The sequence below is a fragment of the Aulostomus chinensis genome, chromosome 8, assembly GCF_037954235.1.
Source record: "Aulostomus chinensis isolate RoL2024-O1b breed Wild chromosome 8, RoL_Achi_v1.0, whole genome shotgun sequence".
Classification (NCBI taxonomy): domain Eukaryota; kingdom Metazoa; phylum Chordata; class Actinopteri; order Syngnathiformes; family Aulostomidae; genus Aulostomus; species Aulostomus chinensis.
In genome coordinates, this window is record NC_141327.1 from 25,233,621 (window position 1) to 25,249,766 (window position 16,146).

The 16,146-nt window shown below is 43.5% G+C and overlaps 1 protein-coding gene across 5 annotated transcripts in view; it reads left to right on the plus strand.

Annotated features, from left to right (window-relative positions):
* Window positions 1-15,820, plus strand: part of LOC147257760 (tripartite motif-containing protein 2) — a 27,730-nt gene extending 11,910 nt beyond the window's left edge. For 2 of the 5 annotated variants that reach the window (XM_086211919.1, XM_086211917.1), the window contains exons 2-12: window positions 5,149-5,327; window positions 6,663-6,900; window positions 7,800-7,951; window positions 8,493-8,673; window positions 10,522-11,245; window positions 11,544-11,647; window positions 11,786-11,953; window positions 12,328-12,508; window positions 12,869-12,939; window positions 13,368-13,508; window positions 14,304-15,820. In XM_086211919.1, coding sequence (XP_086068045.1) covers window positions 5,194-5,327; window positions 6,663-6,900; window positions 7,800-7,951; window positions 8,493-8,673; window positions 10,522-11,245; window positions 11,544-11,647; window positions 11,786-11,953; window positions 12,328-12,508; window positions 12,869-12,939; window positions 13,368-13,508; window positions 14,304-14,456 — 2,247 coding nt within the window. In that variant the 5' untranslated portion in view covers window positions 5,149-5,193 and the 3' untranslated portion in view covers window positions 14,457-15,820. Of the gene's footprint in view, window positions 1-2,192; window positions 2,629-2,794; window positions 2,973-5,148; window positions 5,328-6,662; window positions 6,901-7,799; window positions 7,952-8,492; window positions 8,674-10,521; window positions 11,246-11,543; window positions 11,648-11,785; window positions 11,954-12,327; window positions 12,509-12,868; window positions 12,940-13,367; window positions 13,509-14,303 lie in introns of those variants that run through there. The other 3 variants (XM_086211918.1, XM_086211915.1, XM_086211916.1) reach the window with 3 other exon arrangements.
* The last annotated feature ends 326 nt before the right edge of the window (window positions 15,821-16,146 follow it).

Genomic DNA, 16,146 nt, shown 5'->3' on the forward strand with positions numbered 1-16,146 from the left:
TCTCATTATCCAACCCACTGTGGATGCTTTAGATTAGCATGAGAGTGATCTCATAATTCAGGGGGTGGGGCTTAAGCATCATTTCCATTGAAGGCATGTGGATCCCCTGACCCATTTACACCTGGTATTAAAACCCAATCTGTTGTCTGTTAAGGCATATTAATGTAAGCGCCATGATTGGATCTGCTTGACCACATCGGGAGGTGGTTTGGCTTAAGCTGCGTCCCATTCATGAAACGTTCTTACGCACAAGACAAGACAAGGAGTCAGATGTAGTCATCAGGGTTTTCTTCTTGCCTGCAAGACTAAAGCGTGGGCTAATACATTTTATCGAGTGTAAGAAAAAAACAAAAAAAACAATCACATTTCATGAATGAAGACTAGAAATGCAAGTCTAGAGGAAGTCAGACCACCAGAGCTGCCATGCAAGGTCTAGAAATGCAGTTTATTTTGTTAGAGTTGTCATTGAAGTGTCTAAATGCATCATGGGTGATGTTGTGAACAACAACAGGTGAATTGATGTGACTAACTGTATGTGTGTGTGTGTGTGTGTGTGTGTGTGTGTGTGTGTGTGTTGTGTCTCTGGGCTGTTGATGTCTCCTCTTTATGTTTGCTCTTCTGCAGACTGACACACACTATTATCAGCTACGGACTATTGATCAGTTCCCACTCCAGTGTTTTGATTGGCCCAAACAGACACTGAGAAACACAGATCAGATTTCAGATTTCACCTTTGCGTTAAGTTCAGTGTAGCGTCGCGTCACTCGATGATGTATTGTTTACGTGTAGATTTAACAAGCTGCTGCCTCGGAGAGTTTGTTCTATATTGGCATGATAAAATCTGCATTTGATTGAGACCCGATGACTCTAGAGGCCATTTGAGCTCATTGTCATGCAAAAGAAACCAGTCACCTGACGTTAAGTGTCACTAGAAGATGGACACACTGTGGTCACAAAGGGAGGGTCACGGTTAGCAGTTTCACTGACGCTCAGTTGTGCTGAAAAAATATCAACGTCACACCTCCAGCAGCCTGAACTGGTGACTGCTGACCCCTCGTTCTAACGGTTACAGCAGAAATCAAGACTCATCAGACCGAGCAGTGTTTTTACAATTTTCCCGCTCTCTCATTTTGCTTAGTGCCTGACCACAGGAGCCTCAGTGTCCTGTTTGGAGCCGAAATATTCGCGCGGTCTCCTGCTGCTGCAGCCCATCTGCTTCAGGGTTTAGTGTGATGTGCCTGCACAGTGTTCTTCTGCATTCTTTGGTTGTAACGATTAGATATTTGAGACTGTTGCCTTTTGTTACAGGTCATGTCATTCCCCGACGGGACAATTTAGGTCTAAAAATCTTCATAGAATTTATTATTTGTTATTATCTGGGAAGTTTTAAATTTTTCCCCAGAATGTTCCTCCTTAAGGTGAATTAACATTCAAGTTTTATCTTCGTAAATGTTTGACCTCATTGGAACTTATAGATTAGATTGAACACTCTCAAACTTGTACTAGGAACATCGCCCGCTAGCTGGGTTCCTCTCTGACCTCTGACCTCTACAAGGACCTTTCCTCCTAAACGACTGCCAGTCATTCAGTGGTTTTATTTGTTGTGAGTTTTTTTTTTGGACCATTCTATCAAAACATGCATGGAAACCCTACTTCATCAAGAGTTGTTTCAACATTCACTCAACCAGCACACCAACAAATATGTAACATCCAGCACGTCCTCTCCTTCCACTATTCTGATGCTTTAGAGATCCGTCTACCCGCCTGAAGGCCTTCATGTTTGAATTATTACAAACGTTTTCTATTAAAAAAAAGAGTATGTGGCTGTACGAGCTTGTCTGGTTTTGGCAGACATGAGGAACTCTGTCTTCTGTTAGTTTTTCATCCGCCCCTGTATGTACAGTGAGTCAGCAGCAGCAGCAGCACACACACACACACACACACACACACACACACACACACACACACACACCCACCCACACACACACACACACACACACACACACACACACACACACACACAGATCCTGTTTGGCTTCGACTATTGTGGCCACGGAGGCGACTCGTATCAGCTGTCCCTGTTTTCCCCCACTCGTTAGATCACTAGTTGTCAGCCAATACTTGTTCACTTTCTCTGGATGCTGCACATGTACTCAGCACCGCAGTGAGCCAGCATTTACTTGAGAGGGAGAGAGAGGAAGAGGGAGAGAGAGAGAGAGGGAGAGAGACAAAGGAGATGAGTGGATGAGACTGACTGAGCTAAGACTGCAAGTGATGCGAGGAGAGGAAGTCAAGAGAGGGAGAGAGAAGGGAGGGAGCGATGATGTAAAAACTGGAACACAAGCTGGCGAAATTGCCCCTCCTCAACTTTGCTCACGTGTGTGCACACAAAAACACACTCTCTCTCTCTGTCTCTCTCTCTCTCTCCCACACTCTCTCCCACACACTCGCACACACACACGCACACACATCCTTTGACGTATTGTCGCTACCTGGAGGGAAGCATCATTTCGTGTCAGTGATTTAGGGGGATTTTAGCATGAAGATGCTGCCTGTTTGACTCACGGGAAGCTGGTGTTTTGGGCTGGAGTGGATGACGCCTGTTGATTGGCCCGTTGATGTAGCGCTGTAAGTACTCATGATGACATACGTGTGTTTTCTTAGACATGTTGTCTCGTGGAGTCCTCACAAGCACGCTTATGTAAAGCACGCACTCCTCTTACATTTCTCATGTACTTTCTTCCACTGTGTGCGAGATGACAGTTCAATCCAGCAGGAATTATTCCGCTTAGCTGCTGCGGATATGATTATGTAAGAGTGTGGAGAGTTGTGTGGCTGCTGCGACCTTGTGCACTGTCAGCACAGGGCTTCTGTTGTGCTGCTTTTTTGGCAGTCTGCAGGATTTCAAGGTTCGTCATCAGTGCCATATTTGATGCTGGGCTCATCTGCTTGATATCTGCTGTGCGATGCAGGTAAATGATGAAAACTGTTAATGATTAGAGGGTCTGTGTTTGTGCACGACTGTGCTGGCTGGCTCAAATGTCACTGATTGCTCTTCTTTTACATTTTGTTTGCATGTTGATGGATATTTCACAGATGGAGGAAGCAGGTTTGAGCTGTCAGATGTTGGATCAGATGGTTCACAGCTTGTTGGAGATTATTCTGCTGTAACTTGTGGTATTTGGATTGACCTGTCCCACACATGGTGCTGAAAACATTACCAGCCATCTAACATGTTGGAAATTGTGATAGCATAATTGCATCTTTGTCTTCTCCTCGGGCTTCACAAATCACCACAGCGTAGTCCAGGCTGCCCTCAGAGAAGAAAGGAGAGGAGGAGATGAGTTTAAGAGAGAGATCACATTGAAAATAGAATGGTGGCAACGTGGATAAAGAGAGCGAGCACCATAAAATGAAGAATGATCCCTGAGGGCTCTCTCCCAGCAGCAGAGGTGGCCTGTTTCTGCGCCTGTCTTGAATGTGAAGAGACAATAAAAGCACTGACACACTTTCCCTGTCTAAGTTAGCTGCCAGATAACGTTCGAGCAGAGCCAGGGAGGACGCAGCACAATCCTGCTTCAGATTTAATCAGCGGCGTGTTGGATTATATAGAACCACTATTGGTTATTATGGCGTTCATGAGCTACTTCGGTGGGTTCAGCCTTCCCTCTCTCTCTCAAGAGTGCCTGGCTTTCAGTCTATAATCAAATATTTATCACTGAAAGTGCTTTTTATGACGAACATCCAGCAGAGCAGCAGTGTGCGTTCCAGCCTCCTCTCACAGGCTTCTGCTCCCAACCTGGGGGTCGGGGGCCACTCGAGGGGAGGCGAGATAAATATGAGGAGGACTAGTTTTCATTGTGTCTGGCTTTTGGGTGATTTATTTCTTCAGACATCCCAGAATGTAAAGGCAACTTGATTCATGACCGTTTCTTCACTAGAGTAGGAATTGATTTTGTTGTAAACTTCACCGCATTTTCTGTCACTAAAGCTTAACAGTAATATTTGTGGCCGTATGAATCAGTCAATATTTCTATGGTTTGTAGTCGAGATTGATACTCTCTCCTGATACTGTCATTTATATTGCAGTGTCATTATAAATGGAAAGTACTACAATAAAACCCTTTGTGAATGGACCCCATCGGCCTCAGGTCCTCTGAGCTTGTGGTCTTGAGAGCTGTGCAACACAAACAAACACAATCCTCTGTCATCCATTATTAAATGCAAATACAAAAAAGGTAGAATGTATGATTGTGGTAAAAGATATTGAAATATTAAAGATAACATGTTGTGAATGAACACAAAAAAAACCCAAACATTTTGCAGACAGAAAGGAGTCTTTGATATCAGCGCCGTACTTTGTTTATGCACCAGCAGCACATGTGCCAAGTCTGATGTTGACAGATGAACAGTGAAAGACATACGGACAGAGATTCCTCGCTTTACTTGTCAAGAACAGGCTGACTGAGCGCTGGCTCTCACATAAAAATACATAAATCATGACCCTTAAACCTGCCGAGTTACAATGATCAAAAATGGAAATGATCAAAAAGCAGCATATTCAGTTGATTAAAATGCATCTTTTGCTTGGATTTACTCTGAGAAATGAAAGGTATTTGTAAAAGAAACCTGTCATTCTAAGGTTCTTCATGTCTAAAATCACTTCCTCAGAAGTCCAAAACTCAAAGATCCTCCCATTCGTTAGTAGCAGCCAATATTTGACAATTTTCCTTGACTAGGCAATGTCATTAATAAATAAAGTGTTGAACATTGAGTTGACTAATTGAATAATTGATTGAGCCCTGGAGACAAAAGGTTTGTGAGCACCAGAACAAACATTTGATGCTGAGGCCATCACCTCCTTCACAGCCTGAAAGATCCGGTATCTGCTCCCGAGATGTTCGTTAATGATTAGAAAAAGCAATTCTATGTTAATTCTTTTATCTCGCTGAGCAAAAGGAGGGATTTCCTGTCTGGGAGGATGTTTATGCTACAGGTTTTTAATCTTTATGCTGACACTGAAGCCGATTGGTTTTTCTATCTGGGCGTTTATCATCTCCGCTCACTTCCTGTGGGTGGTCACTGTGTGTTTGATCATGTTTTGTCGTTTTATCCCTCCTTATATCCTCCGTCTGTGTCCCTCTGCAGGGTGCAGGGTCAGAGGAAGAGGGACTCCTATGTCAGAGTTTTAGGATGGCCAGTGAAGGCTCCAATATTCCCAGTCCTGTGGTCCGCCAGATTGACAAGCAGTTCTTGATCTGCAGTATATGTCTGGACCGCTACGAAAACCCCAAGGTTCTGCCCTGCTTGCACACCTTCTGTGAGAGGTGAGTTCAAGGTTTGTGGGTGTGTTTGCTGAGACATCTTCACATTCATCTTCGCCTGCGTTACATTTTTGTAAAAATGAGCGTTGTCTCATAAGAGACGGTGCTGCCATCACCACCGGTCAGCGCGATGGCCTCATCGCCTCTGTCAGCTTTTGTTTCTGAAACAAAAGAGAGACTGTGGACTCCCTTCAGTCTGGTTGCTTCTGGAGAGTCACTGCACTGTCACATTTCACAATGTAGTGATTTTCTCTCATGGTTTCTCTTTGAGGGCTGGGAAATATATCTAAATACATCATTCAGCTTTATAATATTGGATTTTTTTGTTTTGTTTTTTTTTCTTTGAAATATTGTTAAATGTGATATGCTATTTTACTGTTGATGAAAAGAAAATAGTAGTGATACTGTTTTTTGTTTTTTGTTTTATTTGATCTGGTAAGTTTTGATGTGCGAACTTAAATTCCTCCATCCTCTGACCTGGGCTTTATGTTTCCATGTCTTCCTTTTGTCAGGTGAAATTAACAGCAATTTACAGTTTGTGAAGGAGGAACTGAATAAATGTTTAAAGTGTAATTAGCCCCTAAACCCTTTGCAGGGTAAAAGGCATCAATGCAGTGACCCCCCCCCCCCCACCCACTCGTTGTGTGATCACATGATGCCTGCTGAGGTCAGACGTCTGCTTTGATGAGTGTCATTATTTTATCACGTGCGTCTGTAGAATCGGCCGCAGTCAAACACCTCGAGCACCAGCAAGAGCTGAGGAACTTTATGTCGTTTATTTTAGCATTTTTGTACTTTGCTTTCTTTTTGAGGAAATATTAATTATTATTAATGTAGAGATCCCAGTATTGCAAAATGGAAATTCTAGGAGCATTTTTCTGGTGAAAATGAAATGCGGACATTACACATCATGAGACATTTTGCGTAGCCTACCTGTCGTGTTATTTAGTTGTGGTAAAGTACAACAACCATGTGATCCACTGCTGGTTGTTGTGCTGCTGCTGCAATGGTTCAGTTGATCTGTATGTTACACTGAATGTTAAAATGTCAGCCACTAGATGGCAGCAAAGAGGGTCAAGTGAACGTTAATGATATGGATGATTAAAGTAGATTAGATCGTGAATCTTTTTAATCATTGTAGGCTTAAAGAGCATTTGTGTAAAAACGGACCTCGTTATTAAGCAGTTCTGCCTTTTAAGCCCGGTCCATACAAGAGATGGATCAATTCAAATTAATAATACTATATTAATAGTCTGAACTCTCAATCAATTCAGCCCGACGCTTTAATTCACGCTTTTTAAAGCCACTCTTTGTTAACCCCTTGCTCTCCTGCCACAGGTGCCTGCAGAACTACATCCCAGCCCACAGCCTCACCCTGTCGTGCCCTGTGTGCCGCCAGACCTCGATCCTGCCGGAGAAGGGTGTGGCGGCGTTACAGAATAACTTCTTCATCACCAACTTAATGGACGTGTTGCAACGTACGCCGGGCAGCTGCAGCCAGGAGGCGGCCGCTCTCAACAACATCGCCACAGTGGCTGCTGGCCAGCTGCTCTCCTGTCCCAACCATGGAGGCAACGTAGGAGACAAACTCTCGCCTCCTCTCTCCCTGTCTCACACAGAAAAAGATTAGGTCTTCCCAAGTACATTGCACTGCTCCATTTTTCCTTGGTTCATCTAGTTTAAAGGCTTCCAGGAGAACATGAATTATTCTGCTTCCTCATTGATTCAGTTTAAACACTCTGGCGCAGCATTTCCTCGTGGGCAGCATTGATCACGGGCAATCGTTATCCAACAAATCTGTCAAGCACAGTGGTACCACATTTACTTTGATGATTCATGGAAAAGTTTCACAGCCAGTCATTGTTGAAAAAAACATTTTAATAACCAAAAATAACATTTTTTTTCTTATCACAGAGAACTTAAACAAGTCTGCAGTCATGTTGACATTTATAGCCACACTTCCAAACACCTGAAGAGTCAGGCCGGCCATGAATGCAGTTCTTAGCCTTTGTGTTAACACGCTTGCCCTCCATGCTGTGAGATCAAGATCAGTGAAGGACTGTGCTAGCTAGGAGGCTAACCCCGCAGGCAGTAGCATCTGTCACAGCTCGTCTGTTATGGTGTCTGGCAGTGATTTTTTCATCATTCAAGCACAGCCGTGCTACCTTGTGCTGCTAGCTACCACTACATTTGCAACACCGGAAGGTTGCACAAAGGCACAGTGATACTTGGAGCTACATGCTAACATCTGCATGTCAGTGTTGACATGTTCCCCTCCTTTGTGTCACATGCTCATCAGATGATGACACCAGGGAAGAGCTTAACATCTACAGCAGTCCATTCGAAATATTGACATATTTTACACAAGTTGGAGGATTTTACATCATCATCCCTAGAACAACACTGAAAAAAGCAGTGTGGTAACAAAAGTCAACACATTTTTTTCTCTACTTCCACTCTTTTTTTTTTTTTCAGGTCATGGAGTTTTACTGTCCTCCCTGTGAAACAGCCATGTGTCAGGAGTGCACAAGTGGAGAACACGGAGAGCATCCAACTGTGCCTCTTAAAGATGTAGTGGAACAACACAAGGCCTCATTACAGGACCAGCTTGATGCTGTCAAGAGGAGGTACGGCAGCAGGAGGAGCAGCAGCATTACGTCATCTGTAGCTCTGCAGACTCCACGCATATGAATCAAATACAAGCTCTGTCTTCTATGATAGCCAGTGTTGATACCTACCAACTACTTTAGTTTAATTATTTACTCCCTGTGGAAAGTAATAACACACAAGTTCTTCATGATTTGGTGAAAACCCCCTACTGAGATTCTCCTGCATAATAGTTATGTAGAGGTGAATAACTGATTCAGTTCATTGTGCAGCACTATTTTTGCACGACTCATTGCAGGACTTTTGCTGCTGCATATTTCCTTCATATCCTAATAATGACAATCATACAACCTTTATTTTATGCGCTTTACTGCCATAAACTCGCCGAATAATGTGGCCGAAAAAGGCTCAGATGTATGAGTTCAGCTCCCATATTGGATTTTTTTTTCCTGTCTGTCCATTCTGCAGATAATTGAGTGATATATGAGACGTAAGTCCTGAATTTAGGAACACAACACAGATGATTGTAATGTGATTACATTATTCGCTCTGTGCTCCCAGGTTACCAGAGATCGACTCAGCCCTGCAGACGCTGTCAGAGATCCTGCAGCAACTGACCAATCAGAAGAGCTCCATTGAGGACGACATCCATACGACCTTTGATGAGCTTCAGAAAACCCTCAATGTCCGCAAAAGCGTTTTGCTGATGGAGCTGGAGGTCAACTACGGTCTCAAGCAGAAGGTGAAGCAATTCTAGATGTTTGCTCTGTCTCCGCTTTGGTCTCAACTGGCAGACTTCTTCTTTATCATCTACCTTTGTGTTTATTATCTACCTTTTATGACATTGACGAAAGGCTCAGATCTTTTCTTGATTTGGGAGTTTTTCATGAAACTCCTATTGTCTGTTAAATAAAAGGAAATAATGTTACAATGCACCTAACACAATTTTTTTGGAGGGTAGCCTATCACATTAGGCCGTTTCTGCTGATATGCAGAAGCTCAGATTGTCTGATAGGATTAAGAGGGAGAAAGTGGGGGCTGGTGCACCATCCCAATCCAGACAACCAATCAGCCAGTGTGGTTAAGAGCCTGCTGCTGCCCCCTCAGGAGCTTCATCACATGCGTTGTTAATGATTCACAATTGACTGGCTGCTGCGCTGACACAGTCAAAACACTGGAGCCCAGAGGGAAGTCAGATGTGACAGCTGGAGCTGTGTTGGTGCTCGTAGCTAGATGGAGCCAGCGCACTGGATGTACACTTGGGTTACTTTGGGTGTGTCATGTGCAGTGAGGCAGTACAGCACAGCTTTCATGCTGCACACACAGCTGCTGCTTCTCTGGCATGGCTGGACGGAGTACTAGAGGTTCAGAGTGTGTTTTGGAGGCTAGGAGGCGTTTAGGTGGAACTCTAGTTTGAGATAGATGCTGCAATGGCGTCTGTTGGAGAACAGGAGGAGTGTGATGGGCAGATCCGGGTGAGTCTGTTTTGGTCTCTTCAAGGGTGTGGTGATGATTTAGACAACGGTTAAATGGGACATGAAGAACTCTTTAAATGTTTCAAAGCAACACTTGGCCTCTGTCGTACTGAGACGTTTCACAGTCAAAGTCAGATTTGAGATGAAAACATGATCACATGAGAATGTGTTTTATGGATCACTGCGGTGGCTGTAACAGGCCGCACATGACTAACAGAATGCAGTAGGACAACTGATGTAGCCCTTTATGTTATTTTCATGATTTGTTACCGGAGTAAGTTTGTCGCTGCTTCTGTCCAAAAGATCGAACTTCTGTTAGTTTGGAAGAAAATGTTTTTACTCATCGTGTACTCAGTGGAAACAGCTGATTTTTTTTTTTTTTTAATGCATCATTTTCACACAGACACTGATTTCTCAGTACATTTCAACAGTGGTTGAGTTTTATTTGGATCCGTCAGCATTTTCCAACCAGGGGATCGGAACCCTAAATAAAGCTTTGGGATGGTGAAATGGATCAAAAATAACATATCATGTTTTGTTGAACAATGATATCATCACATTTTCCTCCAGTGTTTGGACTTCTCCTGCAAGTTGCCGGAATAACAATTGTAAATTAGTTTAGTCTCATTTTATTGTCATAGCAGAGATTGCAGGTACAGAGTACAAACAAAATGGAGTTCAGCATCTGACCAGAGTGCAAAGAGGCAGTGAAGTGCAGTGTAATGGATGCACATTGTATATAAAATATGCGCAGGATATGCAGAGCTAAGGAGTGTACGGTATTAACAGTAAATTTATGCTAGAAGAATAAATGCGTTTATGAATAGGCAGTGATTCAGTATGAAAGGTGCAAAATAAGGAAGACATAAAAGAGCATGAAAACACAAGTAGAGATGCACCTGAACTCGCACACAGAGAGATAGGAGATCAAGGTACGAGCATTCACAGAATTTCACCTCCTCCAGTCTCGACAATGTTTTCAAAAGATGATCGTAACAAAAACTGAAAAATTATTCTTTGGGTGAAATGCTGATAACTTGTAGATACTATGAGGGGGTCTTTTTGAGGAGTCACAGGCTGAGATGTCCATCTAACCGCAGTGCTGCCCCCTGCAGGTGCTCCAGGCCCAGCTGGATACCCTGCTGCAGGGCCAGGAGGGCATCAACAGCAGCTGTAACTTCACCGAGCAGGCCCTGAGCCACGGCACCGAGGCCGAGGTGCTGCTGGTGAAGAAGCAGATGAGCGAGCGTCTCCTGGAGCTGGCCGGCCAGGAGCTTCCTCTGCTGCCTGGAGAAAACGATCAGCTGGACTTCCTGGTGGAGACGGAGGGCTTAAAGAAGTCCATCCACAACCTGGGCACCATAGTGACGACCAATGCTGTGGCATCTGAGACTGTGGCGACCGGTGAAGGGCTGCGGCACTGCGTGGTGGGCGTGCCCACCTCCATCACCATAACCACTAAGGACAAAGACGGAGAGCTTTGTAAAATGGGCAACGCCGTCATAACTGCTGAACTCACCTCAACTGATGGCAGCAAAGGTGACGGAGAGATACTGGACAACAAGAACGGCACTTACGAGTACCTGTTCACAGCTCCTAAGGAGGGGACCTTTAATTTGTCCCTGCGCCTCTATGACCAACATATTAAAGGAAGCCCCTTTAAGACAAAGGCCACCAAGTCCTTAGATATATCGCCGACCTCAGACGGCATCAAGAAGAGGCTGAAGTCACCGGGCAGCGGACACGTCAAGCAGAGGGCCATCAAGAGGCCGGCCAGTATGTACAGCACAGGAAGGAGGAAAGAGAACCCCATCGAGGACGACCTTATCTTCAGAATTGGTTAGACATCTGCTGCTCTGTTAGCTCCTGCTTATCTCTGCCGATGTTCCTAACGTCAAACGTGCACCCATCAAAAAAGAACATTTGCAACTGGTTCTTAGAGCGTTTAGTGGATTTTTCAGACACTTTTAATGTCTGCATTATGTTCTCATAATTTTTTTCACCGCAACATGAAGTCAAAGTTAAACTCGGTTTAATTTTTCTTGAACTGAAAAATGTAAGAACTTAATCTAAACCAACCACAACACAGAACAGGTCTTTTGTTGATATAAATATGGCCGTATTTCACCTTCTACAGGGACAAAAGGAAGAAACAAAGGGGAGTTCACTAATCTACAGGGAGTCGCCGCCTCCTCTCAGGGAAAAGTGCTGATAGCAGACAGCAACAACCAGTGTGTTCAGGTAAAAACAGCTTCCTGTGCAGTGAGATTATCGAGTTACCGTGAAGAATACAGCCTCTGCACTTCAGTCTCCATGGTAACATATTTACGTCACATTTTAAGTCTTGTTTTGTTTTGGTTTTTTTAACATCTTTTACAGATTTTCTCCAATGACGGCCAGTTCAAAAGTCGTTTCGGTGTGCGGGGCCGGACTCCAGGTCAGCTGCAGAGGCCGACGGGTGTGGCCGTCCACCCCAGCGGCGACATCATCATCGCTGACTATGACAACAAATGGGTCAGCATCTTTTCCAGTGACGGCAAGTTTAAGGTGAGATAGAGGAGTTTTGTGTCAAAAGTGCACATCTAACCGCCATGTTAATTTTTTTTAAACAAAATACACCTTTTGACACTTCCTGCATTTCCTTTTGAATAAATAAGACTGAAAGTGGCAGCAGCTGCTGCTTAGACTCATGCTTTAGCGCTCATGGCATCGTCATGTTCTCAGAGTGACGGTTCCTGTAACATCCCTAGTTTAAAAAAGAACAAAACCACAACTGACTGAACAGTTTAAACTGTCATATCAGTATCTACTTCAAAAACCCTCTGTCTGTGCAATAAGTACTCTGGCTGCACGTGGAACACGATGAAGAACGTGTAGAACAGCTGCTGTGTGACTGAGCTGATAAACGTCTCCTGCTCTAGAACAAGATCGGCTCAGGGAAGCTGATGGGGCCCAAAGGCGTGTCGGTGGATAGGAACGGCCACGTCATCGTCGTCGACAACAAGGCCTGCTGCGTCTTCATTTTTCAGCTCAACGGCAAGCTGGTCACCAAGTTTGGTAACCGTGGCAACGGTGACAGGCAGTTTGCAGGTACACTCAATGGTAATACGTGCACTGCCCCCTACAGTCTTTCTCCAGCCGGCTCACACCTGCATGTGGAATGAGGACGAGTGGACAAGGAGCCATAATGACCTTTTTTTAAAATTTTTTTTAATCATTTAGCCACAAAACTGAGACACGCCACCCTAGAGCAGCATGTTGTACCACGGGCCATGATATCAGCTCTACTGTTTTGTTTCATACACATCTGGATGTTTTATGTTTGCTTTTGACATAAATGCTTTTGGTCACCTGCTAATTTGCATGTCTCCCAAAATCATCCGTCATAAACCGCAACTGAAATAAATCTCGCGAACCGCAGGTCTGACGCTTTATCTAATTTCTTCCTGTCTGTTTATTCAGGGCCCCACTTTGCCGCCGTCAACAACAACAATGAAATCATTGTGACTGATTTCCACAACCACTCAGTCAAGGTGAGTGAAATATCAGAGCTGCGAAGGTTCCATCTGATGCTGTCGTTATTTCAAACAACAACAAAACAAAAAACAAAACCAAACCAAACTGAATTTATGAATTGATTCCATCCACTGCTGTTAATCTCCTGCTTCATTGACCGCCTCAAGCATTGTAACTCTTTGCAGAAGAGAGACATTTTTTGCAGTGTTTTTCAAATAATCTGTGTTTTTAATCAAATGTCAAGCACATATTTTAGGGCTTTAACTGGTGGCTTGTATGATGGAATCTCTCTTTTTGTTGTACATTTTTCTTCTCTTCGCCCCGTAAGCCTCAGATAATGAAGTCCTTGTGTCCTGGGTAACTGCTTTTGTTTACTGCGCCAGCTTAGCAATAGTTGTTGGGAATCTGTTTTGATCACATCGGCTCCTTGACATCCTAAATGTAGGTGTTCAACACTGAAGGGGAATTCTTGTTGAAGTTTGGGTCAAACGGCGAAGGCAACGGCCAGTTCAACGCGCCCACCGGAGTGGCTGTGGACGTCAATGGAAACATCATTGTGGCGGACTGGGGAAACAGCAGGATACAGGTCAGTGCAGCGCCGCCGGAGACGTCATAGCTGGGGCTGCGTCGATGTGGGAATTGTGGGCTGATATCGATATTTAAAATACAATTAGGCTGATAGCCAAGACTTATATTTAATACTTTTGCACTTCAAATACCACTGGAACTGTAGCGTGAAGAGGTCAAGTCGCTGATCTTTGTCTCAGATGGCTGCAGCCGCAGGTGGACGGTGCAGGGGAGTGCATGTACCCAGTGCAACCATCCCACTGGCGCTGGTCGATGCCACCTCGTGTGCTGACAGGCCGCTGCCATATCCGCTGACGTTGAGCAGATAATTTGGCGCATCTCTGATTATAGCCCGAGAAAAACCACTTGAGGGAATCAATTAGAAAAATTCCATTACAGTTGTGAGACTCAGGTCCTCGCAGAAACCTCGCAGATGTGTTGAAGAAGTTAAACCTCCGTAGTAGTAGAGGAAGTTTTAATCTAGTTTTGGGGCAAAGTCATCAAATCTTTTAGATGGTGTTTTTGTTTTTTTGTATTGTTTTTTTTTTAATCAGATTTGACTGGTGCGCCTTTGCATAACTTTTTATGTCTCAGTGACCGCAGAAAGTGCAGTTAGAACTCTTTCCATTCATTTACTTCCTGAAATAACTGCAAAGTGGTGAGACTTGCCTGAATGGAAACCTAAAAAAAAAAGTCTAAAGAAAACACAAGTACACTTTTCTTCCACCGCTGGGATCATAGTTGTCTTTCTGGATCATTTTTTACACATTTTGGGATCTATTTTTGTATTTGTGCCTCTCTCTGTCTTCCTCAGGTGTTTGATGGCAGCGGATCGTTCCTCTCCTACATCAACACATCAGCTGACCCTCTGTACGGCCCCCAGGGTCTGGCCCTCACCTCTGATGGACACGTTGTGGTTGCAGACTCTGGAAATCACTGTTTCAAAGTCTACCGCTACTTGCAGTAGCCCTCAGTCCACAGTGTGTATATACTGTACATGTTAGCATTTAAACTAGTATGGAAGGACTGGCAGATTTGCACTCATCCACTCACCCATTCATCCTTGACTCATGCCGTCACCGTGCCATGTGTTTGACTGCTGTAAACGTCTTTGGTGTCCTGTTTGATCCTGATGAACCAACAGAGAGAATCTGTGCTGTGATTGTAGCGAGAAGAGCCATGACGCTCACAGACAGCCGCTGCTGATTTCACTCAAAAACAATTGTTCACGTTCCATCTGGACGAGTCTGATTAAATTAAGAACAAGATAACTTTTTGTAGATATGTTAGACTTTTGATCGGTGTGACATTTGATGCAAGGACATGAAACCTGGAGAATAAAGCTGTTGAAATTGTTTCTGAAAATGCAGGTGGTAAAGTAGAGATGTACTTAAGCGACTCAGAAATAATGGGAATTCGTTTTATGGTAACATAATTGAAGCATCTGTTGAAATGCACTTAAGAGTCCTCACGTTTTGCCTGTTTAATGTAAAAGAAAAGTAATGCACCGATGTAGGTAGCAGGTATTTCTGAGCATGCTTAGGCATCCTAGTGCATGTGTTTTTACTAATAAACATCAGACCAGCTCTGCACAACTAAACTCAATAATCTGATGCAGTCTGATACCTAACAACGTCACTAAAAGAAGAGAGGCGCCGTCTCGTTCCTGTCGATATGTGAAAATGACAGTTGTCAGTGTTGTATGTCATCACGTCAAAATGAACACAGTCTTATTACACCACAACGATAACGTCCTCTGAATTGGTTTTTATGACGCGTGTGATCTATTAAGGTGCCAGACATCAGCCGCGAGAAATCTGCTGTGTGTTGACGCACTTGTGTGTTTGGGTGTGTATGAAGCAACCTGACATTTGACATAAATCTGCTGTGTTAATGTGTTAACATTGTTTTTTTTTTCTTCCTTCCTTTTAAATTGGTTGAAGAATTTGAATGTAACAACAACAACAAAAAAAAGAGTAAATCGCAGTAATCCTCGTTTAAAAGTTTCATTTACCTTGCTGCAGCACAGGTTGTAGATCCGTGATCACCGTCACTCCTGTCTATGTGCCCTTACACCTTTAAAAGTCAATAGAACTTCTACTAACGTAATAATTTAGTACAATAGTTTGTCGATCATCACCAAAAAGATATAGCTCCACAGTGTTGTTAAAATATCCATTAGAAAGCCATGGTTAAAAAAACTGTATTTAAGTACTCAGTTTTCATGAAGAGGAATTTGGCTATCCATTTTCTACACAGTCTTGTTAAATTATTTGTTTTCCATTGTCTTGTTTTATACCTGTAATGCCAAATTGAATTAAAGTGCCCATAGGAAATAATGTGTTGGTGTTTTCTTTTGTTGAGTGCATATCATAACCACACACACACACACACACACACTGCTAAATACCATGTTTTATTATGAACAATCCTGCCAAAACATATTCCTGGTATGACCTTAACATAAGTATGGACTTATGTTCACAGTATTTCCTCTGTCATTATAGAAGAAAACAAGTCGGCGTGTAACCATTTATGTATTTTAAAGAAGTATTTTTGTCCACAGAGACTTTAAAGTCTGTCAAGACCATTCTTGTTCAGCTCTGCTCAGTTCACGCAATACTTTTATGAGGAATGTCTTCCTGTCTTTGATAAAC